General features: G+C 44.1%; 3 protein-coding genes and 1 long non-coding RNA gene across 5 annotated transcripts; 1 reads left to right on the forward strand and 3 right to left on the reverse strand.

Moving 5' to 3' along the window:
* Positions 1-931: 931 nt before the first annotated feature.
* LOC100844137 (acetylserotonin O-methyltransferase 1) lies at positions 932-7,524 on the reverse strand. The gene is made up of 3 exons (XM_014896896.2): positions 7,372-7,524; positions 6,446-7,281; positions 932-1,445 (listed from the first exon to the last, which is right to left on the reverse strand). Exons 2-3 carry the CDS (start codon positions 7,265-7,267, stop codon positions 1,146-1,148), a joined length of 1,122 nt encoding a protein of 373 aa, XP_014752382.1. The 5' UTR covers positions 7,268-7,281; positions 7,372-7,524; the 3' UTR covers positions 932-1,145.
* LOC112271643 lies at positions 1,755-3,526 on the forward strand. Its single transcript, XR_002964956.1, has 2 exons — positions 1,755-2,535; positions 3,285-3,526. It is a non-coding gene; the product is annotated as an uncharacterized LOC112271643 (long non-coding RNA).
* A 1,935-nt stretch (positions 7,525-9,459) lies between the features above and the next one.
* Positions 9,460-11,075, reverse strand: LOC100846894 (acetylserotonin O-methyltransferase 1). The gene is made up of 2 exons (XM_003564128.4): positions 10,108-11,075; positions 9,460-10,004 (listed from the first exon to the last, which is right to left on the reverse strand). The coding sequence occupies exons 1-2, from the start codon at positions 10,990-10,992 to the stop codon at positions 9,705-9,707; spliced, it is 1,185 nt and encodes a 394-aa protein (XP_003564176.2). The 5' UTR covers positions 10,993-11,075; the 3' UTR covers positions 9,460-9,704.
* A 560-nt stretch (positions 11,076-11,635) lies between these two features.
* On the reverse strand, positions 11,636-17,712 carry LOC104581625. Of its 2 annotated transcripts, XM_014896902.2 has the most exons (5): positions 17,057-17,712; positions 16,829-16,964; positions 13,046-13,843; positions 12,835-12,903; positions 11,636-12,249 (listed from the first exon to the last, which is right to left on the reverse strand). In XM_014896902.2, the coding sequence occupies exons 1-3, from the start codon at positions 17,170-17,172 to the stop codon at positions 13,421-13,423; spliced, it is 675 nt and encodes a 224-aa protein (XP_014752388.1). In that variant the 5' UTR covers positions 17,173-17,712; the 3' UTR covers positions 11,636-12,249; positions 12,835-12,903; positions 13,046-13,420. The 2 variants fall into 2 exon arrangements, with proteins under 2 accessions (XP_014752388.1, XP_014752387.1); XM_014896901.2 differs by lacking the exons at positions 11,636-12,249; positions 12,835-12,903 and having other exon boundaries at positions 12,910-13,843; positions 16,829-17,703.
* Between the last annotated feature and the right edge of the window lie 6,670 nt (positions 17,713-24,382).

Here is a 24,382-nt window from a genome sequence, read left to right on the forward strand (position 1 = left end):
CAATACACGCCCTCAAGCCTAAGGCCGCGTGTCATCTAAACCAGCCGAAGAATCCACGTGCGACCATCTCTCCAAACAGTTGCATCGAGATTTCATATACCTCTGGTCCTCCGTCTAAAGCAGTAGGGACTACGAACCAAGTACGGAACCAATGAGATGCTCAAAGAACAACCTACAAAAATTGGAAACTTTTATGTTGTTAAAAAACATATCATACCTGCAATTCCAAATAGATCAAGAAATCGCACATGCCTCAACAAGGATAAGCGATTTTAGAGATTACCCAACCCCTAAGACAGTGACTAAGCATATCAGTAAGACAAGATGGAGGAGTAAATTAAATGTCACAAAGACGGTCTTCCAAACCTTTGGACATAGAAAAAACAAATGTTGAATGGTCTCATCATGATTAAAAAAAAGGGTACACATTCCTTGCAACCAACTCAATTCGTTTTAGCTAAATTATCCTTCGACGTCACCACCCCGCAACAAAGATACCAAGCAAAAAATTCAGTTTTAAGAATAATCTTCAGTTTCCAAATAATCTTATGACAAAACTGGCAATCTAAGTTGATGAGCAGCCTATATGGAGATTTGATAGAATAATTTCCAGACGAAGACAAGTCCCAAAAGAAAGAAATTAACCAGATGCATTGATTCTAACTTAGCATGAAGCGCCTCACAAGCTATCAAACAAGCACCAACAATTTCCCGTCGAAAACATAACATTAGGAGGATCAACTCTTAAGACTTGAGCAACCGAGTCTCGACGATTGAGTGTTAAACTAGAATAACTTTGATCACCTAATGGGAAACTAAAGCATCCACCAAAAACTTTAATTAACTAGCAAAATATATATTTTACATAGATTGGAAACTAGGAGTTAAACCTCATAGTTTATATTTTATATTCCTATACAAGCCACCCCCATTAAATTATTTATTATGCACATCCAAACATCTCACATCATTACATCGTCATTACAAACATGTCACATCATTGCACATTTATATATTTAACTTGTCATCAAGCATCCACATTATGTATTTTTCTCATAAATATGAAACACGACACATTGTTACATCATCAATTTGTTCACACCTGCATCATCACATCATCAAGTTGTACTAAATCAACACTCAAATTAAGGATAGACCTCAATTATAGACCGGTAACCCAGGGTACTTGTAATTTTGTAATTAATAAATCCAGCTTCCAAGAAGATTCTTTTCCACTCTCGCTCCTCCCGCTCAACCCCATTAATGAACATGATGTACATATCAAACAAGGCTTGAGTTTCGTTGCAGATGTTGTCGCATGTGTTTGATCCGACCACGGTATCTATTATTATCACTTTCCCTCCGTTGCCTCTGGTAGGGATTGCTTTTTTGCATTCTCGCAGTATCTTGATGCACTCATCATCATTCCAGTCGTGTAGAATCCACTACAAAAACTCAATAAAGAAATACTAAGCAATTTAATAGCGATTAATCATAGATAGATATGTGTTGTATAGATTTCGACGGGACCCTAACAGCCACTATTGAAAACTTATGCACACCTCTACTACTTGGGAGATCAATTTTACACAGAGTGAACTCAAAACTTTATTCACAATTTCGGTACAATATTATTTTAGTGGCTACCATATTACTACAAAACCATACTAGTCGATTATGGTAGCTTACAACTTTTCTCACGGTGGTAATCTACTTCTTGGTGTGGTTATAGCGCACCCATGGGAGGAGAGAGATCCCTATTTATCTATACTATACTATTGTTTAATTTGCAGTCTGTGTCACGTCCGTCCTCCTCTTCGTCCGTCACTTCATGCAGATTACCGCGTATGCCACCGCCTGCCAACGACGCAGTGCCCCCTCCTCGACTCTCTCCCTCCCAACCAAAAAATGAAAGAAAAAAACCAGCCCGATACAATCCCCTACCGTCTCCCTTCCTCCGCCCGCCGCCTCCTCCCCTGTGTGCGCTGCCGCCCCTCTTCACTCTGCTCACCCCCTCCTCCTCATCGATCTGTCGTAGCCGCCGGCCTCCGTCCCTGCCCCCTGTCGGTCACCGCAAATGAAGGAGCGCAACACGTCCCTGCCCCGCGACTTGAACACGAGTTGGGGCGAGTCTCCTCCCCGCCTCCTCCCTACGAATGACCCAACGCCTTACCCCGCCGCAGACGCATCCACCACCGCCCCTCTCTCTGCCTGCACCCTGATCCAGTCTCCCGATCCGGCGCGCCTCCCCGCAGCCCTCCAGATCGGCGCCGCCGCCCCATCTCCTCCTCGCTATTCTTCTGCCGCCGCTGAAGCCTTTCGCCTGCCCCGCCAGAGCCGCTCCTCCTCCGCCGCCGAAGGTCTTCCTCCATCTCCACCACTCTTCCCAGGAAGCGAAGATGCTCACCCCCTATCTCCCTCTCAACTCTCTCTTTGCATAGGAGAAACTGGCGGAAGGCAGGTTCCGTGTAGTGCCTGTGGACCGCCGAGGGATGTGGCGGTGCCCCGACGGTCGATGGATGTGACGGATGGCAGGTTCCGTGCACCACAATTTTTTTCTAGAGTTATATAATTGGTGTTGTTGTGGTGGTATCCAAGATTATACTGCCATGCGTACATTGATTATGGGGTCTTTAAACTAAATCTGTGAACTTGGAGTTAGGTAGTTATGTACTAATGTGCTAAAAGATGTTATGTCAATGCTCTGCACCTTGAGAAAGATTTATATCTTCTGTAATGTGCTAAAAGATGCGGTAGCAAACTGAAACTTGAGCTGTGAGTCTGTCTGCTATCTGTTGATTAAATTAAAGAAATGACACAACATGTACGTATCTCAGACTCATTTTATTCACCTGCAGTGTGAACTGTAAGTACCAGAAACAGTTCTGGTATGTTTTCCATTCTAAGCCATGATCTTCTGTAATGTTTTCCAAACTCCATATTCACTACACCTTTTATCATATGATTCTAACAATACAACCATGTAAAATATACTCTTTTAATTGATTTCTCCATGAGCAAATTATATTTTTTTCTTGCACGTAGTTGAATTACAGTGATACTATATTCTGAGTTCCGACCTACAGTAAAGCAAGTGATCCAAAACGATCAATTTGTCTGTGAACTATGGATTTGGTTGATCAATGGTTTCTTATTATATATGTCCAATACATTATCTATAAGTCCAATGTCCTTTTGCATCATTATGACTATCTTATAAGCTTAAGAAGAAACTCATGTTCTTTTCCCCCTGTGAGTTGAAATAGGTTACCTTTTCCTCTCAGGAAGAGGACCTTCAGCTGATCTCGATCTAAGGGGACAGTTACCAAGAATGTTCTGTATACAGATGTATTCACATCATAGATCTAATATGCCATGTGAAAAAAGTTATTGTTTTTTTTCCTTCTGATATGAGATAAGGATCGCTAGAAGTAAATTTGTTTTTTTTTGTTTATGTACCACATCTTGTGTAGGAACCAAGTTCATATTCTTGAGATCTCATATTAGTTACCATTGTTTTTCAATATTTTGGTATTGCCGATTTTTTTTTACCTTACGGTAAGTGTTATATATTGCGTCACAAAGCACAAACACCTTGTTTTCAATCTTTGTTTTCCTTGTATGTTGGACATCATGGCGATTTGTGGTCCATTGCAAAGCACGGGCACCTTACTAGCATAGGATTACAATACTGTTGGATTAGTGGCAAGTGGCAACCACCCAAACGTTACACCTAAAAATATCTATTCTCTGTAATACTCTAAAAATATATATTAGTTTTAGATAATTCTCACTTACTCATGAAGTTTACTTTAGGATCTTTGATGATAAATATCATTCCTCTTCATCCAACCCCTCTGGAATTTATAATGAGTGACCGTTTGCTATTTAGTCTCCCAAAGCGAACGCTCCGATGGCCATTTGATCAGGGAGACTGTACCTGCACTACTACAGAATTCGTTACTCTTGGAAGCTCCCCATTGACACAAAACTAAAACACGGCATCGCAGATCCTTATCTCTCACGCTCCTTATAAGGACTGTCACAGGTAGCATCCAGGAGGCCGCGGCAACAAGATATTTCTAACACCTACCTCGGAGAAGTGTCAAAGAACTTCCACACTTCTGATGCTTCGTTTCAACTGACACTTCCTTATTTCATAAGCGTCAGAGTAGACTCTAGCTGCTGCGACTCTTTCCTTTGCGGAAGCGTCAACTTTGTTCACAAGGAATTCTTCGACTCTTGTGTCGTCATGTCAGTATAGTTTTGATGGTCACTGACCTCTTGTTCTAGCGAATGTCAAAGCTTTGTTGGAACTCGGTTTTTTTACATGCACGGCGTAGTTGCTAATTAATTCAAAGCGACGCTACAACTAAGAAAAATACAAATTAAAAAACAGCTAATACCGCTGCAATGCCATACAATAGTTGGTCTGCTATTTTAGTTGAACTTTGAGATTTTCAATCAGTTTCTTCGCTTCTTGTATATCCGTTTTGAGATATTCTATCACCCCATCCTTGGCAGCAAGATCGAACTCTAGTTTGAGCTTCTCATTGGACAATCTGTTGTTCACCTTCAGTTTGGAATCTACTCCCTCCGTTCCTAAATACTTGTCATGGTTTTAGTGTAAATTGACAAGTATTTAGGAATGGAGGGAGTATATAAGTTCACGGGCGCTGGTAAAAAAGGTAGCGTGTTCAGACTTTCAGAGCGAGCTCAGTATAGGTGCATGCAGAGCCATGTCGATGCATCGGGAAGACGAGGGTAGTCCTCTTTATCCGGTCCGTCGCCTCCCCTTCCGGTACATGGACTGCCTCGCCTCAGCTATAAAAGCGGCTGGATGCGGTGCAAGTCGGCGAGGAACTCCACCATGGTTCGCACTATCATATCTGCGTAATGCCATCTCATTGGGTGGGAGATACAGGAGCGACCACGTTCGTTCGCTCCGCCGTTGGCTGAGCCCGCGCCTCTGAGGGGTCTTCATGCAGGCTCTCCGCCTCCGCCTCAGCCTCAACCTCAGCTGCCTCCGCCTCAGTCGAGGATTCTGCCGTTCACCGTCGACGAGGCTCCGGCGGCAAAACGGTGTCGAGAAATGTCCACGAGATATCACGATGATCGTGATTGCGTTCCTTAAATCCCCTTCTTGTTCTTCTTCATTGCCTTAACTACCTCCACCACCATAAGCACCTTCCTCTTTTCTCCTCCCGAAAACACCGGCTCCTCTTGTTGTCCCGGGCGGCGCACCTCGCCTTCTTCGGCGTGGCGCTGCTCATGGATGATGTTCCCGACATATCAGGGCGCTACATGATCTTGTTGATAACGATCTGATGTGTGTACCTTGTATTAAATGTAGAATATCTTGTATGCAATGCAATGTAATGTGGTCGATCTTGTATGAAATGTAGCAGACATTGCATGCAATGAATAAAATTCAGATTGGTTTAATGTTTCCCTGCGATTTAAATTAAAATTATATTGGCTGACTCTAACGTTGACAGAAAAAGACGTCAGCTGTAACTTTTTTTTTCTCATATAAGAACCATCATTGACGTTTCTTGTTCAAAGATAACCAACTTTGACGCTTCTTTAGGCCCAATAGAGTCAGCAAAAATACCCTGTTATGGCCAACGAGGCTCGGAGAAGACTATTCCTGACACGTGTCCTAGAAGAAGCGTCGGTAGGTTTTTCCATACTTCTGATGCTTCTGCACACACGTCAGAAGTTCCCGGGTCATATCTGACATTTGATTAGTGACACGTCCCATTTGCGTCAGACTAGAGGTTTTTTGACACGTCAGAAATAAGTGATTTTGTAATAGTGATGGGATCGTGCCACGTGTTTTGATAGATGACAACTTTGGTTCTGTGTGGTGGCAACTTTAGTTCTATATGGTGGAAAGTTTAGTCGGAAACTCTTTTCTACCGGCTCCGCTTGCCGGCAGAATCCATGTGCTGCATGCAACCTGCCACATGCTGACACGTGGCATCATACACCATATACCATTAAAACATATCATATACCGTTGACTGACACATGTACAAACACCACATACCATTGACTGATACCATATACCAATAAAAATATCATTCATACTGTATACCAATAAAATATATCATTGACCCATCACAAAATATAATAATAAGATGGGCCGGCCTAACACCACGTGCCACCTTCTGCCGGCACCGCTACATAGCGATGCCGGTAGAATCGTCGCTTACCAAGTTTAGTACGTGCTGTTGACAACATTACCCCGTCCGCCAGAAGGCTATGGAGCGAACATTTAGTTTCGTGGGATGGCAACTTTAGTCTATGAGGTGGCATGCAACTTAAGTTCTGTGCGGATGTCATTTTAGCCGTCGCACCATAATTTTGGTCCCTATTCAATTCAATTCCTATTCCTAAGTATGCAATGCTGTCTCTCAACATGTGTGTAGTCCATACGTACCTTGAGCAGTACAGCATGAGCGGATGGGATGTGGTGAAACATGTCGCCGGCTACAAAGCGCACTGTGTTGCCTCCGGCAGCTTCATCTGGGGCGGGAGCGTTTTCGATGACGTGAGGGAGGTCCAAGACGGTGCAGTTGATGTGCGGGAACGCCCTGGCGACGGCAGCCGCGGCCGTGCCGTCAGCCCCGCCGACGTCCACCAGCGAGGTAAGCCCCTCGAAGACGGCGGGGCTCAGCGTGAGGACGGCGTGCATGATGAGTCTTGTGTCCGCGGTCATGCCCTGGTTGAACTCGTCGTTGATGCCGGTGCTGGTTCTGGCCATCTCCCACAGGGCTTGGCCGTGCTCTCGCTCGAAGAAAGACGTGGCGGCTGCGCGCTCGTCGGCGATCCAAGGGTGCATGCCGAAGAAGGGAGTCACGAAGGTCCGGCCCAGGAGGATCGAGATGAAAGGAAGCTGGCCGAAGCTAGGCGCGCCCCCGTTTCCTTCTCCCCTGACGAGCAGACTGGAGGCCCGGGTGAGCGCGTACACGGCCTCCTCCTCGTGCTCACCGGACGCAGGTTGCTTTCGCTGGTGATGGAAGATGCCGGAGACGGTGAGCACGCGCATGAGCCTGCGGAGGTAGGAGAGGTTGCACGGAGGGAGGCCGGTGGCGGCGAGGAGCTCCGGGAGGGTGGCGCCGCCGCCGCAGCGGGCGATGGCGTCGGGGATGCCCGCGTCCATGGCGCACTTGAGAGCCATCGACTTGATGTAGCCCAGGGCGTGGTGCCACAGCTCCAGCTGGCCCTGGAGCAGCTCCTCCGTGCGCTGCTGCTCTTCCATGGCAGTGCCTCTGTCTATGTGTGTGTGGAATTGCAAAACATGCAAACGTGAGCTACTCCATATAACATGCGGCAGAGTGGTCCAGTTTTGAGCTAAACACTTACGATGTCGGCAGCCAGAATCTTCTGGTGGTGCTGAATATTCGCCGGTCGGTCAATGTCCGTTGTGCGCTAAGGTAGCCCGAGAGGCAGGATGTGCTGTACATGAGAAAAGGTAAGGATTGTTTGGTATGCGCATTACCACCGGTCAGGCTCAAGATTCAAGATATTTGGATGATATTTGGATGATCTGTGTGGAGTTTTGGGTCAGGGTGAACAATCTCGACCTCAAGAGTCAAGATCAACACTTAAACCTACTATTTATATTGTCAGGCATTTTCAAAACCAAAACTCCACACAGATCTGATGTGTGATGACGATGACTTGGTGATAGGTGATCTGATCTTTGGGGTTCTCGTTCGGCGCAGGCCTTGCATATCGCTCCTCCGAATCGGCGTCTTTTGCTCGCTAGCGAGGGTGGCCGACTGTTTGGCATGGGCCGGCGCGAGCTCACGTGCCTACGGAGGCAGGTCCCCGTTCTTGGGTGCTTGTGGGGGAGTCGGAGTTGACAGCTCAGGAGGAGTGTTTGCGTGATGACGACGATTTCTGCGTGCAACCTCGACGGCAATCTTCTTTCGGCAGCGTGCGTTGAGTGAGTGTGGGTGGTCAGGTCGCCAAGTGTGGTCCTAGTGCGGTCATGTTCCATGACGGTGATTTGGAATTTTGTTACGGTTTTTGCCCGGTTTTTTGTTAATTAATGAGCAAATCTATTCTTCTTAATTAATGGATTGAGTCCATCGGACTCCGGTCTAAAAAAAATATTTTGCTTAAAAATCAGACGACTGAGAAATAACCACACCCTTTATTTAAATTGTTGAGAATATACTCCTGGAGCAAGGTCAGTGACACGTGGCCCTACCCCTCCCCTGTAGATACTCCATGACGTCACATGCACGACCATATTCACACGAAGTTTATCAAAGACCAAAGTTGCTAAGGTAAACAAAGTCACATATGTTTAAATGGTACCCATTTTTGTTAGCTTTGGTCAATTCAGGACAAAGCCTTCACCAAAACTTTAGCTAGCTAAATATATTTGACACAGATGGCAAGCTACCATCCTATATCATATCTATGTACACATACAAGCCATTCCTACTAAGTATTACCTCAAACATGCAAGCATCAACAAACCATCAATTTGTTCACACCTATTTACTAGGAGTATCTTACACATGTATGTATGCAACTTGCCATGAAGCTATCTTCACTAAGTACTTTTTTCTACTCATACAACCATGTCACATCCCTTATCGTCTTGTGGTCTCTTTGCAGCAAGCCGGTAATAGTTCTACTCAATCACTAAGTTCTTCAACAAGCAAGAAGGTTGTACTCGGGAAAAAAGAAGAAAGAAACACAAGGAGGTTGGACGCCGGTGGTAGTGCATGAGATTGGAGGACAACTAGCTTTGGAGTAGGTTGTGAGCTTGAGGAGGATGTTATAGCCCATTGAGTTTTATGCAGCGAACCACCGGTTCATCCAAAAGTTTAAATTGATGAGAAAAAGAGCACAATTCACTTATATTTCAATAGACACACGGTTGTCTGCATCGTGAAGGCAAAAATAGAATTATGATATTGGGAGCATGCACTCTACTCCTTTAATAAAAAAGGGTCTCTTTGGAGTGTAGTTTTGAATAATGACTAGAACTAAGCACAATTGCAGCCATCCTATAAACGCGTAAGAAATAGAGTAAATTATACAAATACATATTTTATGGTTAGGGTTTCACGAAACCATGGTTGACGCTAATTTTCTCACAAAACCACCACTTTTGAGACATGTCGTGTCAAGAAACCCAAATCTACCAATTTAGTATGCCTTGACAGTGATATCCAATAGATGAGCCCACGTGCAAGTGTTGTGTCATCTCTTAATGAGCTATTTACTCAACTTTTACTCGACCCGTTTTTTATCTCCTCCTAATTCAGGAATTGTATAGGGATTAAGGGCCATCGTAGACACTTACATGTGAAAACATTGTCAAAACCATTAAACTGGAAGTTTTACGTCATTTGAAAAGTCATGTCCCAAGAGCCGTGGTTCTGTGAGATAATTAGTGTCAACGGTGGTTCCGTGAAATGACACAGAATGTGTAGGTCTTTGAAATTTACTCAAAAAAATAGGAACATTTGATAAAAATACAATTTCAACAATCCACTTATGATTCGTTTGCAGATCTATACATAGAGGTAAGAGGTCGCACTCTGAAATATCTAGAGGAGTAATGCTTACTAAGACATGAGTGCCTTCATCAACCACTCTTAGCCGATGAGTGATTTTTCGTACTTATATGGTATACTATTTTATTTGTTGAAGCATATTGATCAGCCCCCAAATCAAGGGTAGAGCTCAATGATAGACCGAAAACCTAGGATAGGCATAATTTTGTAATCACTAAATCCAGCTTCCACGAAGATCCTTTTCCACTCACGCTCCTCCCGCTCGGCCCCGTTGATAAACATGATATACAGATCAAACAAGGCTTGAGTTTCATTGCAGATGTTGTCGCATGGGTTTGATCCAACCACGCTATCTATTATTATCACTTTCCCTCCGCCGTCCCTGATAGGGATTGCCTTTTTGCATTGCCGCAGTATCTTGATGCACTCATCGTCATTCCAATCGTGCAGAATCCACTACAAAACTCAACAAAGAAATACGGAGTACTAAGCAAATTACTAGCGATATTAATCATAGATGGATATGTGTGTAGTACTTACTAGCGATCACCGTACGTACCTTGAGCAGTACAGCATGAGCGGGTGGGATGTGGTGAAACATGTCGCCGGCTACAAAGCGCACTGTGTTGCCTCCGGCAGCTTCATCTGGGGCAGGAGCGTTTTCGATAACGTGAGGGAGGTCCAAGACGGTGCAGTTGATGTGCGGGAACGCCCTGGCGATGGCAGCCGCGGCCGTGCCGTTAGCCCCGCCGACGTCCACGAGCGAGGTAACCCCCTCGAAGACGTCGGGGCTCAACGTGAGGACGGCGTGCATGATGAGTCTCGTGTCCGCGGTCATGCACTGGTTGAACTCATCGTTGATGCTGGTTGATCTGGTCATCTCCCACAAGGCTTGGCCGTGCTCTCGCTCGAAGAGAGATGTGGCGGCTGCCCTCTCGTCGGCGATCCAAGGGTGCATGCCGAGGAAGGGAGTCATGAAGGTCCGGCACAGCGGGAGCGACATGGCAGGAATCTGGCCGAAGCTAGGCGCCCCCTGGCCGTTTCCGTCTTCGCTGACGAGCAGACGGGAGGCCGGGGTGAGAGCGTACACGGCCTCCTGCTGGCCCTCGCCGGAGGACGCAGGTTGCTTTTGCTGCTGCTGGAAGATGCCGGAGATGGTGAGCACGCGCATGAGCCTGCGGACGTAGGAGAGGTTGCACGGAGGGAGTCCGGTGGCGGCAAGGAGGTCCGGGAGGGTGGCGGCGCCGTCGCAGCGGGCGATGGCGTCGGGGATGCCCACGTCCAAGGCGCACTTGAGAGCCATCGACTTGATGTAGCCCAGGGCGTGGTGCCACAGCTCCAGCTGGCCCTGGAGCAGCTCCTCAGTGCGCTGCTGCTCTTCCATGGGAGTGCCTCTGTTTCTGTGTGTGGAATTGCAAAACATACAAACGTGAGCTAACTCCATATAACATGCGGCAGAGTGGTCCAATTTGAGCCAACACAGGAAGTGCTGTAGTACACTAGAAGAGGTAAGGATTGTTTGGTATGCGCATTACTACCAGTCAGGCTCAAGAGTCAAGATATTTGGATGATATCTGTGAAGTTTTGGGGCAGGTGAACAATCTCGACCTCAAGAGTCAAGATCAACACTTTAAGGGTGATACATATATAGTACGGAGTATATGAGAACAACATGCTACAGCATGGCACATCTTGCAACTTTTTTTAAACAACCTTATGAAAGATTTCATATCTTGCAAAATAAACCAATTAACAACTGCAGGAAGGTAGTGTGGTAAATTACAGAGGAAGAACACCCTTTTGTGCACGATCGATGCTCAGATATCCAAGATGAGCGGCATTGTTCAGTTTGGTTGATAGCCTATACCTGGCAGTTTATGCAGTACTGCAAGAAGCAAATTCACCTTATTTAAATGGATCCCTCAACATGCGGTAGTACATAATGGGCGGTGTTTCTTGATGTTGTCGGTTCCTTCAGCTTTTTACCTGAAGAAGTTGTGGGGTGTTTTGACTTCCTTCCTTGTGTTTGGAAGCCAATTTGCCTCGTTTTTTTCAGATTATTTAAACCTCTGTAAGACTAATTAAGGTTTCGTTAATGGAGCCGGGGAAATTCCCTTTTTCAAAAAAAAGAAAATAGGCGACACTTTTTATGTATCCGAGTACTTTTTAAGGACACAAACTGAACAGCAACATTAGAACTGGAATACTCATTTTCATTAGTGGCGCAGTTGGAGATGGATTTGTTCAGCCGCGAGAACAGAACACTTCCAACCTCCAATGCTTCGCTCTGAAAAGCCACTCTCTGGCTTCCACTGTCGCTTAAGTAGGTACTAGTCCATTCCTTCAGTTCATCTTCCTTCGCTCCTTTTTTCCGAGCCGACGGGAGCCACGAGCTCGTGCATAGGGACCGGCCATCTTTAACATGCTGAAAACTAAGGCAGAATTCGGCTTCAAGATCAGTACGCCTGCTAAGAATTTTAGAAACAAACAACTAGGATCTCCAGTTCTCCACGGAATGCCCCAACACTACGTTTGGATGTAGGTATTCTGGCCTGGAATCAGGAATAGGAATTGGTCTCTCCCTTGAATTCCATCAGCCAATCCAGTGAGAAACCAAACAATGGAATTGGCATTCCAGCCCAATTCAGATTCTTGGGTGAATTGGAATTGGAGCTCAATTCAATTCCTCAGCCTCCAATACCTACATCCAAACGAAGCACAATAGAAATTCAGTTCATATGTACATGGTTGTCATACCATCTGGTCATCTATATATAATCCCAAACCTGGGAGTTAGGACTTAGGAGGGAAAGCATAAATAGCTGATAGGAAGAACTTCGATAATGAACTGGATCATCGAGCCACATTTCCAAAGCAAGCAGTAATTCCTTTCAATCTGTTTTGTATATGGTTCTCTTTCAGTGCTTTTCTTTACTGGAATCAATACACTACATCAAGAATATGATAAATAAATAAATAAAATAAGCAGAGGTTAATCAACATAAAACTTGGGTAGCCCATTTGATCAGGTCTCCAGAAATTCTATTCTTGTGGACATTGTAACAACAGTATATGAGACATAATTTTTTTGCCACCAGACCGTACATTGTAGCCAACATTCACTATCATTGTAATCGACACAAAATTAAGAAGAGAAACAAAGTCATCAAATTCTTCATTTTATTCCGTAATGTGCATTTGGAAAGTTCAGGGTTCATTTCGAACCAATAAAAACATTTAGAACGAAAAGTGAAATTTTGTGAAAATTCGAGGATGAAAAGTGGACCTTTTTCCTCATACGAACACCCTGAAGTTGCCAGAAAAGTACAAGATTAGTGCACCAGTTCTGTTTCACCTACAATTGATCAACAAAGCATGCAGGAACAATTAGCAGAGTTGGTTTATTCATGTTAAAAGAGGAACAGTTTTGACCAATTTATGTTCATGTAAATTTGATATACATGTAAATTTTGTGCAAAGGATCAGAGAAACACTACCAGGTCATCCCCTCCCCTGGTCCAAAGTTGCTACAACAGAACAATAAATTACTTGACAGTCGTTTGTATGACTGCATGTCCAGGTACATAGTTGGATAAGTTGTATTCATAGAAATTGAGTATTACGTGATTGTGAGGTAACAACAGATTGGGTGCTGTTTTGGGGACTCCGGTATGACAACCAGAACACCCATCCATGTATGTTGTACTAGTCCCAACATACATAAATAAATAAATACTTACATGTAAATATAAAATGAAGTCGGATCTGGAGCTACAACCTGATAGAGGTGAGAAACACAAGTCTTGCAGAAGAAACAGCAACGTAACTTCAGAGCACAACGGTATGCCAAACCCAATAGGTTGGGTTGCGCCCTAGTTCCCATACTTAGCATTGTAACTTCTTTTGGTATCTTGATCTTCTTCCATGTTTGGCCTCATAATAAGCCAGGTGAGTACTTTGAATGTACTCGCAAGCATCACAGGATAGGTTGTGGTCCGCGTAGAGAGCAGCCTCCGCATATCGGCGTTCTCGACGTGGAGGTCGCCTTCTTCCTCAACGTTGGCTTCAACCACCTCCCTAAGGGCTCCCCCGGGAAGAACCGGATCGACGAGTGGACCACCAGAGATGGCGTCATCCAGAAGGGTATTGTTGTCCACTTCACCAACCCCTTCAACGTTTACCATCTTCTCGGGGGCGTCTTTTTTTGCGGGTGCGAGTTCATCGCTTTCACCCTGCAAAACATCTTCACGAACTTCAATGCGACCTTCCCAGACGGCCTCATGCACGTCCTCCCCCTACGAGGAGGAAAAGGCCCCAGCCCGGTCAAAACGAGGAGAAGGACGACGAGCCCGAAGTATTTTAGTTTTTTTTATGAATTGTATCTTCAATTGCCACATGTTTATTTTTATGTTTTAGTTTGTGATGTTAACAATGGTGCTATCGGGCACCAAATCTATCTAAGTTTAAGTCCGTTTAATTTTATGTTTATTTTAATGTTTCGGCTTGTGATGTGAACTAATTATCGATGTGAACAATCTTTAAGTTTGTTTCATAGCACCAAATCTATGGATGGCGGTATCATTCAAGAAGTTAGATTGGGTGCACAATGACAGTTTAGATTACATGCGTAAAGATCGGCGACTGCCCATGTACATGGTTTGCATGCGTAAAGATCGGCAACTGCCCATGTACAACGACCTCTCATTCATGGATGGCATCGCCCATTGAAACTGATTGGATTCAGTTTTCAAGAACAAAATAAAAAATAAAAAATTGAATCCAGTCAGTTTCAATGGGCGATGCCATCCACGAATGAGGTCGTTTTACATGGGCAGTTGCCGATCTTTACGCATGCACATTAAATTGCCGTTTCCCCCCTAGGCATGCAAATTAAATCGTCATTCACTGTTCGCATCGACCGATTAGTTCACATCAGAAACCAAAACATGAAAATAAACATAAAATTAAACGAACTAAAACTTGGATAGATTTGGTGCCGAAGAGCACAACTGTTCATATCAAAAACTAAAACATAAAAATAAACATGCAAAAATTAAAGATACAATTCATAAAAAGATACTAAAAGGCCTCGGGCTCGTTTTTGTCCTTCTCCTTTTTCTCCTCGTCACTGGGCCGGGGTTGCCTCCTCGTAGGGCCGGGTGTGCATGGGGACGTCGGAGAAGATCGCATCGAAGTTGGGGAAGATGTTGTGCAAGGTCAAAACGATGAACTTGTACCCGCAAGAAAAGATGTGCCCGAAGAGATGATAGGCGTCTAAGGGTTTGGTTTAGTGGACGACGATGCCCTTCTGAATGATGCCGCCTCCGATGGTCCACTCGTTGATCCGGTACATCTAGGGGGAATCCTTATGGAGGTGGTTGAAGTCGGCGTCGAGGAAGGTGGGGAGAGATGCGACCTCCACCTCGAGAAAGCCCACATGCGGAGGCTGCTCTCACGCGGACGTTGCATGTTTCATAGATTACAATGATACTAAAAATTTAATATATGGTTAGCACACTAATAGTTAAGAGGGAATATATATGCATAATTACAAAATTAACACAATATGACATATACTCATGTTTCATTGGAAAGTTCACGCTATGGTGAGTACATTAATCTTAGATAGAGTATGCATAATCTCACAATTTTAAACAACTGCTCAATATCAAGGAGTGGAGTATCTAGAACCAAGACATAGTAAAAAGAGATTATAAATGTAGATTTAATATTGAAAAACACTAGTATTCCTCCGTCCAACAAAGGATGTCTCAACTTTGACTTAGTGTATACACTATGTATACACTAAGTCATGTCTAGATACATTCAAATTTTGACAAACTTGAGACATCTTTTGTTCAATGGAGTTTGTACCAAAATGAAACGTTGATATCAAAGAAAAACTGTACTTTCTCCGTCCCTTGATATTAAGTGTAAAATTTAATGTCAAGGACCGGTTAAAATAGTGTTTTGCTTTGATATCAACATTGCATCTTGGTACTAGGGTGTTTGAACATTAAATCTAAATATATTCTCTCTTATTTTACTATACCCGGGTTATACTCCGTTTATTCCTTGATACTCCAAAGTTTTGAGATGATACATACTACAACTTGAAGATTAATGTAATTGGCATATCTTCGACTTTCCAATGAAACATCGAGATTATACCCGGTTATACTCTGTTTGTTCCTTGATACTCCAAAGTTTTGAGATTATACATACTACAATTCACAGTTCTTGCCACCAGAGTTCACATTTTGTCACTCAGGATTTCTTTAGAAGGTTCCACTTTCCGCTCAGTGTTCACATTTCGTCCTTGAACTTTCTCCAAAGTTCGCTTTTTGTCTGAAATATTTTTACTGGTGCAAAACGAACCCTAAACTTTCCAAATCGTTCACAGTCCCTCTTCTTCGGTGTTATTTCAGTACAATACATCAAAGCTTGTTATTTCGGTGTTTCTTTTCATCAAAATCAGTACACTATATCAAGAAATTGCTATATGCTAAATAAGCAGAGGTTGATCTACATACAACTTTGGTAGCTCGCTTGATCTGATCTCCCTGAAATTTCATTCTCAGGGACATTATAACAAACAGTATATGAGAGACAGACATTAATTTCTTGCCACCAGACAGTACATTGTTGCCAAAATTCACGATAACTGTAATCGAGACAAAATTATAAGGAGAATCGAAGTTATCGGATTCTTCTTCATCTGATTGCATAATGTGGATGTGGGAAGTTCAGGGTTCGTTTCGCATCAATAAAAACATTTAGGACGAAAAGTGAACTTTGGTGAAAGCTCGAGGATGAAAAGTGGACCTTTTTCCTCACCAAAAAAGTACAAGATTAATGCGTCGGTTTAGTTTCACTTGGAATGTGCAAGCTTTCATGACTACAGCTGTAAACCTACAATTATAGACCAACAACTGCAAAGCGCTCGATCAGTATTATCTTGAAATTAGACTTAAAGAAGACAAGTGAAAGTTTTTGCTGCGAATACAGATTGTTGCATGCTAAATGCTTTCTGAAAACTGGCTAAAACCTGCATGAATACCCCTCCGAGTCCCATCGGTGTAGAAATTAATACTTGTACCAGCTTGACTTTGGAAACGACAAGCTTCATTATGACACTTGCCCCAACATTAGATAACCCACTGTTGTCTATACACTTTCCCCCATTGGTAAGCTCAAGGCATGTCCAGTTACCAAAATTTAACAAGCCAATCCATGCCAGTTGTTTCTGGTCGTGTTCATCATTTCACATGCATACATACCTTCAGGTAAGGCGCAAGCCGAAAGAAATCGCCGACCACGAACTCGATCATGTCCTCCAACCCATAGATCCTCGCATTGTGCCTGGCCAGCTCCACCTTGTGGGGATCGATCTCCACCGCGACCACGTAGCAACCCCAGCAATGACGAGGGCGAGATGCCGGCGGCCACCAGGTTAGCGCGCAGGACCTGGAACGGAAAAGGCACGAAGGGAGTTCAACGGCGCGTACCTGGCGGCGAATTGGATGGAGTTGCCGCCGACGCCGGCGAATGCGTCGACGACGAGGCCGGCGGGCGCGGCGCGGGAGGCCTCCGGGGTGGCGGAGTACCATTCCTCGGCGTCCATCCGCACCCCGCGGTCGTAGAGGTAGAAGAGGCTGTGCCGGTGGGCCCAGTACTTGCCCGCGACGGCCTCCGCCTCGGCATCGGGGTCCTGCGGCTCCTCCGCCTCCGGGCGCGAGGTCGTCTCGGCATCATGGTCGCGGATCGGGGATGGGGTTTGGTGTTGGATTGCAGATTTCCGCTTCTCGGAGGTCGGTAGTGGTGGTCTAAAGGACGGGGGGGCGGCGACGAGGCCTCGACAGTGCCGGGAGATTTTTGGGATGGCGGCGAGCAGGCGGAGGAAGCGATGGGGCCTGTTCGGGAGGGGCGCGACGTCGTTGGCCCGCCGTCGGCGTCGAGCGGTCCGTGGTGTGTTCTGGTCTTCTCCTGTAGGCTGTGCTAGGGTTTGGGGAAATAATACTCACAGCGCGAGGAAGACCATCATCGTCCAACGGGATGACTTGAATTTGGAAGGTCACCACCGCTTCGGCTACGCCTACGAGCAAGATTTGCTAGTCCAGAAAGTGAAAAGGCCTGTTTATCGCGTCAAGCCGATGCAACCAAACACACACCCAGTCCCTCACTCCCTCTACACCCAGGAACTGTGAAGCCGCGGAATCGGGCTAGCAACACGTCCCTCAGAAATTTAAAATATGTTGATCCATGTAAACTATGCAAATTAAGTATGTCAACCGAGCACTGCAAGTATTAAGTGGTTCGTCGAAAGCCCCAACTTTATAGGGTTCAGCACCATCAGATTCTGTCATTTTCACAACAAATACACAGTTTAAAGTTACAGATTATCACCCGGTAAAAAAATAAAATAGTTACAGATTATCAAGTTACAAGTGAGACACTTCAGTCCAACAGTAAAAATATAACTACCACACGAGTTCCACAAATGTGGTGAAAAAAATGATTCCAGACATACAAGTTTCTTCAGGCTTATATATAACCCCTGTGCGCAACTGAGATGCATTTGGTGCAGCGGCACCCTCCGAATCAGCTCCAAGGCGGATGAGGCGAAGCGCGTCTCTCGGGCGCAGTAGAGGAGAAACGCGGAGGGGCTGTGGAGCGCGGGCACAAGGCCGTAGTCGGTGAGGCAGGACTCGAAGTCAGGCCCCAGGAGCACGTTGGACGGCTTCAGGTTCCCGTGCATGATGCCTGCAGAAGAATGCTGGTGCAGGTGCAGCAGCCCCGCGGTGATGTCCTCGGCGATCTTCATGCCCGACGTCCAGTGCAGCGGCTTCCCCTTGCTCGATGGCCGAGACCCTGCACCAAGCCACCAACAGAGCCCACGTTTCAGAATTATCAACACAAGCTACTTAGCACGAGTAAAAGTAATATAGTGGAGTAACAGATTTGACAGTGCGGAAATTAACAGAGCAGGTGGTACATGTAGGCAGTTTATTTATTTACAGTCTCTGATCATCAGGGCATGCTTTGGCAGCTGGACTGCTGGAGGAGCAGCCATGGCGAGAACAGAGCATTAGAGGTCCTACCATCTCATGGCATTTTTGACTGTCTGCTGCTACAACTAATTTTCCATGCACTACACGAGCATCATCATGGTCATGTACCCTCAGCTCACTCAGTTTACCGGTGCATGGAAAAGGACAGACCATGTCTGAATTCAATCATGGCTATACAATAGATTAACCGAACCAACATATAGCTCAAAATAAATAGAGAATTCTTGAGCCTACCTCTATTTTGCACAGACTCCTCTGACTGAACCTTGGACACATGAACATGGGGGTGGCTCATGTGAGCCACACACACACAGCTTATCATAATCAATTCAGTTCTTGCAAGTAAAGGATGTGCTCTCTTATAATCTATAGTTGCCCTTACATACTGCTGCTATTCAGAACCCCACGATGCCCTGAACTCCATGCCTAGCTATCTATGTTGGTGCTCCTTTCTCCTTCCCTTCGAAAGTATCACATTAACCCACATCATTCAAATGATTTTGATAGTCGGATTTGTAGTGTATGGTTAGGATTTTGTAACCCTTTTGAGCTTCTCAAGCCTCCATTTTAGTTTTAGATCAAAACAGATATGTACCAATGATTTTAACCTTGCAACTAATTAAGCATTCACAAGAAATTATTAGCTAGCTTTGTGATCCGAAACTTAATTATATGTTGATTTAATATCACCAAGTAAAAAACACAACACATTTCTAATATTTTTCAAATGATCCAATAATCATATTTTATCTAGCATAACAATTTTTGGCTGCGTGCGTCTGCTTGACACAGAGGCATGTGTGGTTTGAACTATTTCTAGATAAAAAAAATTGTGGTGCCTAGCTACAAAACCTTATATCGCTTCTAATCACATTTTTTTTAAAACGATCATACGATCACGATCGGATTCCACTATCAGGAGATAACGGAATAAACCCAAGTTCACCCACGTATGTCCATACATACTTGCCGCCGGAAGGCTAACAAGAACACACACAAAAGTATTAATAGCAGGTATCAAACAGAACAAACACTAGCACCAAGGGCTAGCACAAAAGTTAGATTGTTATTGTTTATCGTCAGGAGGCTCCAGCTTCTAGCTGCCCACCATATCTTCCCAGCATCAACCCCGCTGTTCAGTTGGTTCCATCATCATCAATCTTGCGCTTGCCCTTCCTGTCATCTTGTTCTTTCCGGCGTGAGTCACGTGCCTAATCCTCATCCAAGCATGCCTGCATGTCGTGGTGTCGCAGCGCCTCTGCCTGTAGAGCTGCAGTACCTGCCAGAAGGTTAGTTTTGTCCTCTTCTTTTTGGAGATCTGCCCAGTATCGCAGAAAAGCACAAGCATAGCAAACAATCTCAGCAGGTGATCGGATAGTTTTTTTTTCAAAACAAGCCCATCGCTTCTAGTCACATAATATAAACATTTATACTCCCTCCGTCCAACAAATGATGTCCTAAGTTTGTCAAAATTTGAATGTATCTAGACATGACTTAGTGTATAGATGCATTCAAATTTAGTCAAAGTTGAGACATCCTTTGTTGAACGGAGGGAGTATATGAAATCTTATATTTATTTCTCAGATACCTTCCCGTGACGCCCTCGCATTTGCGAGGGCCACAATGCTAGTTGTAACAAACAGTATATGAGACAGAAATTTCTTGCCACCAGACCATACATTGTTGCCAACATTCGCTATCATTGTAATCGAGACAAAACTAAGAAGAGAAACAAAGTCATCAAATTCTTCATTTTATTCCGTCATGTGGATTTGGAAAGTTCAGGGTTCATTTCGAACCAATAAAAACATTTAGAACAAAAAGTGAAATTTGGCGAAAATTCGAGGATGAAAAGTGGACCTGTTTTCTCGTACGAACACCCTGAAGTTGCCAGAAAAGTACAAGATCAATGCATCAGTTCTGTTTCACTTGGATGTGCAAGCTCTCATACTACAGCTGTAAACCTACAATTGCTCGATTAGTCCGCTTGAACAACAAAATAAAATAATACATTCAAAAACATGCATCAAAACCTCTCTTTGCTCTTTTTTAACGATCACCAAATATCCATTTAATTTTTTTTTCTTCCAAAGACTGTGTCTCTATACTCTAGTCTCTCAAAATAGAACAATACACTTTCTTCTGAAAATTATATAACATCACCCGGTCAAAGAAGTTTTGAGACGGAATCGCTTAATGTTTTTAGTTCTCTCCACTATCTCACTTCACCCGTTAAAACAAAGAGTTAGAAGGGACAACAAATTTATGTTTTGCCAGTTGAATGTTCTCTCTACTATGTCCTAGGCGCCACCACCATTCTCTCTCACGGTCTGTCTCATTAGCTTCTTCTAACAATTCGCCATCTCCTCGTGTAATTTAGCCATAGGAGGAGGCGGTCGTGGCTGGGAAACGAAAGAGGGGACCAGCCATGGCCGCGCCTGGGAGACAGAGGGGACGGCCGTGGCTTCGGTTCCTTGCCCGATAGGTGCCTGATCGGGTCTCATATTCCGGCTCCCGTAGTGTTTCGTTGGAGCGATCTTTTTCTCGTCAGCTTCGGAGTTGTTGCTTGACTCTCGTAACGATCCCGCTGGCGATGGATTCCCTCATGAAGTTTCAGTCCAATTCGGTGCAGGTAACGGGCTAGTTGGCTTAGTAGTTCCAGCCCAATTTAATGCAGGTAACGGGACAGCCGACATAGTAGGCCTAATATACATGTAATCCTGGGGGCTCACAAATTTTTGGAAAGTTTGACAGACGACGTTGAAAGGAACGGTCCGTATTTTTTACATAGTTATAGATAATCGAGTGGCAAGGACAATTTGGTATACAGTGAACAGCGTACCCATCTTTCGGCATCAGAATATTGGTGATTGATTGTATGAAGGCCCTCCCCATGGTGGTGAAAGGACCACCAAATCTGCCTGGCATAGTTGTGGCAGTCAGAAAATCATATCATTGAAATGACAACTCAATCATATGAAATTGAAACGATCACTCAACTGTGCCATTTTGTATAAATTCCTATAATGCAATATATAGCCCCTGCCAAACCAGTTCAGGGGTCTCTCTAAAAATCCAACTTGTTTTTGTGCCAAAATGACATGGCATGACCCGTTTTGTCCACATCAGATCGTCAGCAATGCCGAAACATAATTTTTACAGCGAGTGCTCAAAATTGCCAGGTTATAAATGTACTTGCTACGGTTTTCATGTACGACTACTATTCTGCACATAGTAGCCAAGTTGATAGAATAGCGGTGCATTTTCTTCCTTGTAAAAATAATAACCCATCAGTCCAGTTTTGCTTATTATTTGCAAACTTTCATGACTACAAGTTGTGATATTACAGGTCAACAACTGTGAAGTTTTCATGAAAATGTTTATTTGTCTAAAACTTAAACTCCTTACAACATGTATGTGTAGATTCTTACTCGTCGTATTGTGGAAATGACGGAACGGAATTCATCGAGTAGCATACCCATCTTTCGGCTTCAGCATATCGAGGGTGTAAATTGGAGCCTCATCGTATGATGGCCCTCCCCATGGTGTTGACAGGAACACAAAATCTGCCTGGTGTAGCAGCTGCAATCAAAAAACTATGAAGATGGAAATGACAAAATCTTGCTAGTTCATCTTGAATGGTGCAGTTGTTTTTCGTGAAGGTTACATGAAGCTCAACAGTGTTTTGCTGCATAATGAGCACAGTTAAAGGAGGGCAGCTCAGTGTTTTACTGAATGGAAACAAGGCAGAAATCACTGCAGTAGCGCCTGTGGCAAGAAGAGCCTGTGTCTCTGTTATTTTCAGTTTAGTTACTGACAAAGCTAAAAGGAACAGCCACATCAGTAGTACCGATTCAGGTGCTTTTTTCAAGTATCTCGGTGCTTAGAGGGGTCGGGTGTGTGTGCGCGTGCGCGGGCGTTAATAAGGGTGAGTGTACACACGTCTCTGTAAGCGTTTGGGTTTGTACAGTGTTTCTCAAAAAATATTGGGGTGCTTGATCTGATTCCATTCTGCTGTTAGCTAATGAAGTCTGTCTTGGGAGAAAAAACATATACTCTCTCCGTTTCATAATTTTTGTCGACATATAACATGTATATAACATGTATCTAGACACTTTTTAGGAATAGATACCATTTTTGGATAAATTTGAGACAAGAATTATGGAACGGAGGAAGTACTTGTTTGTCTTTGGAGAGAACAAAACAGATAATTAATCAACAAAGCATGCAGGAACAATTAGCAGAGTTGGTTTATTCTATGTTAAAACAGGAACAGTTTTGACCAATTTATGTTCATGATTTTTTTTTGATATACATGTAAATTTTGTGCAAAGGAACTGAGAAAAACTACCAGGTCATCCCCTCAACTGGTCTAAAGTTGCTACAACAGAACAATAAATTACTTGACAGTCGTTTGTATGACTGCATGTCCAGGTACATAGTTGGATAAGTTATTCATAGAAATTGAGTATTACGTGATTGTGAGGTAACAACAGATTGGGTGCTGTTTTGGGGACTCCGGTATGACAACCAGAACACCCATCATGTATGTTGTACTAGTCCCAATATCAGTAGCTAGTACACACAGATCAACTTGGTAACAAAATGAACATCCATAAATAAATAAATACTTACATGTAAATATAAAATGAAGTCGAGGATCTGGAGCTACAGCCAGATAGATGAGAAACACTAGTCTTGCAGAAGAAACAGCAACATAACTTCAGAGCACAACGGTATGAGAAAGCCAATATGTCGGGTTGCACCCTAGTTCGCATACTTAGCATTGTAACTTCTTTTGGTATCTTGATCTTTTTCCATGTTTGGCCTCATAATAAGCCACGTGAGTACTTTGAATGTACTCACAAGGATCCCAGGAGAGGTTGGGGTCCGCGTACAGAGCAGCCTCCACATGTCGGCGTTCTTGATGTGGAGGTCACCTTCCTCAACGCTGGCTTCAACCACCTCCCTAAGGGCTCCCCCGGTATAAACCGGACCGACGAGTGGACCACCAGAGGCGGCGTCATCCAGAAGGACATCGTCGTCCACTTCACCAACCCCTTCAACGTTTACCATCTTCTCGGTGGCGTCTTTTTTTGCGGGTGCGAGTTCATCGTTTTCACCCTGCAGAACATCTTCACGAACTTCAACGCGACCTTCCCAGACGGCCTCATGCACCCTCCCCCTACGAGGAGGAAGAGGGCCCCAGCCCAGTTGGGACGAGGAGAAGGACGACGAGCCCGAAGTATTTTAGTTTTTTTATGAATTGTATCTTCAATTGCCACATGCTTATTTTTATGTTTTAGCTTGTGATGTTAACAATGGTGCTACCGGGCACCAAATCTATCTAAGTTTAAGTCCGTTTAATTTTATGTTTATTTTCATGTTTTGGCTTGTGATGTGAACTAATCTATCGATGTGAACAATATTTAAGTCTGTTTCATAGCACCAAATCTATAGATGGCAGTATCATTCGAGATATTAGATTGGGTGCACAATGGCAGTTTAGATTGCATGCAAAAAGATCGGCAACTGCCCATGTACATGGTTTGCATGCATAAAGATTGGCAACTGCCCGTGTACAACGACCTCTCGTTCGTGGATGGCATCACCCATTCAAACGGATTGGATTCAGTTTTCATGAACAAAAGAAAAAAAATACAAAAGTGAATCTAGTCAGTTTCAATGGGCGATGCCATCCACAAATGAGGTCATTTTACATGGGCAATTGCCGGTGTTTACACATGCACATTAAATTGCAGT

This window comes from Brachypodium distachyon, chromosome 1 (assembly GCF_000005505.3).
Source record: "Brachypodium distachyon strain Bd21 chromosome 1, Brachypodium_distachyon_v3.0, whole genome shotgun sequence".
Taxonomy (NCBI): Eukaryota; Viridiplantae; Streptophyta; class Magnoliopsida; order Poales; family Poaceae; genus Brachypodium; species Brachypodium distachyon.

What these genes read in the sequence shown, in the direction of transcription:
- LOC100844137 (XM_014896896.2), bottom strand. Translation starts at nt 7,267, where the DNA reads ATGGAAGAGCAGCAGCGCACGGAGGAGCTGCTCCAGGGCCAGCTGGAG. An exon ending in CTCATGCTGTACTGCTCAAG is followed by an intron (nt 1,446 to 6,445) that starts GTACGTATGGAC and finishes GAGTTTTTGTAG; the next exon opens with TGGATTCTACACGACTGGAA.
- LOC100846894 (XM_003564128.4), bottom strand. Translation starts at nt 10,992, where the DNA reads ATGGAGTTAGCTCACGTTTGTATGTTTTGCAATTCCACACACAGAAAC. An exon ending in CTCATGCTGTACTGCTCAAG is followed by an intron (nt 10,005 to 10,107) that starts GTACGTACGGTG and finishes TGAGTTTTGTAG; the next exon opens with TGGATTCTGCACGATTGGAA.
- LOC104581625 (XM_014896901.2), bottom strand. Translation starts at nt 17,158, where the DNA reads ATGGTACTCCGCCACCCCGGAGGCCTCCCGCGCCGCGCCCGCCGGCCT. An exon ending in GGCTTGCGCCTTACCTGAAG is followed by an intron (nt 13,844 to 16,828) that starts GTATGTATGCAT and finishes TCCTCCTCGTAG; the next exon opens with GGGGAGGACGTGCATGAGGC.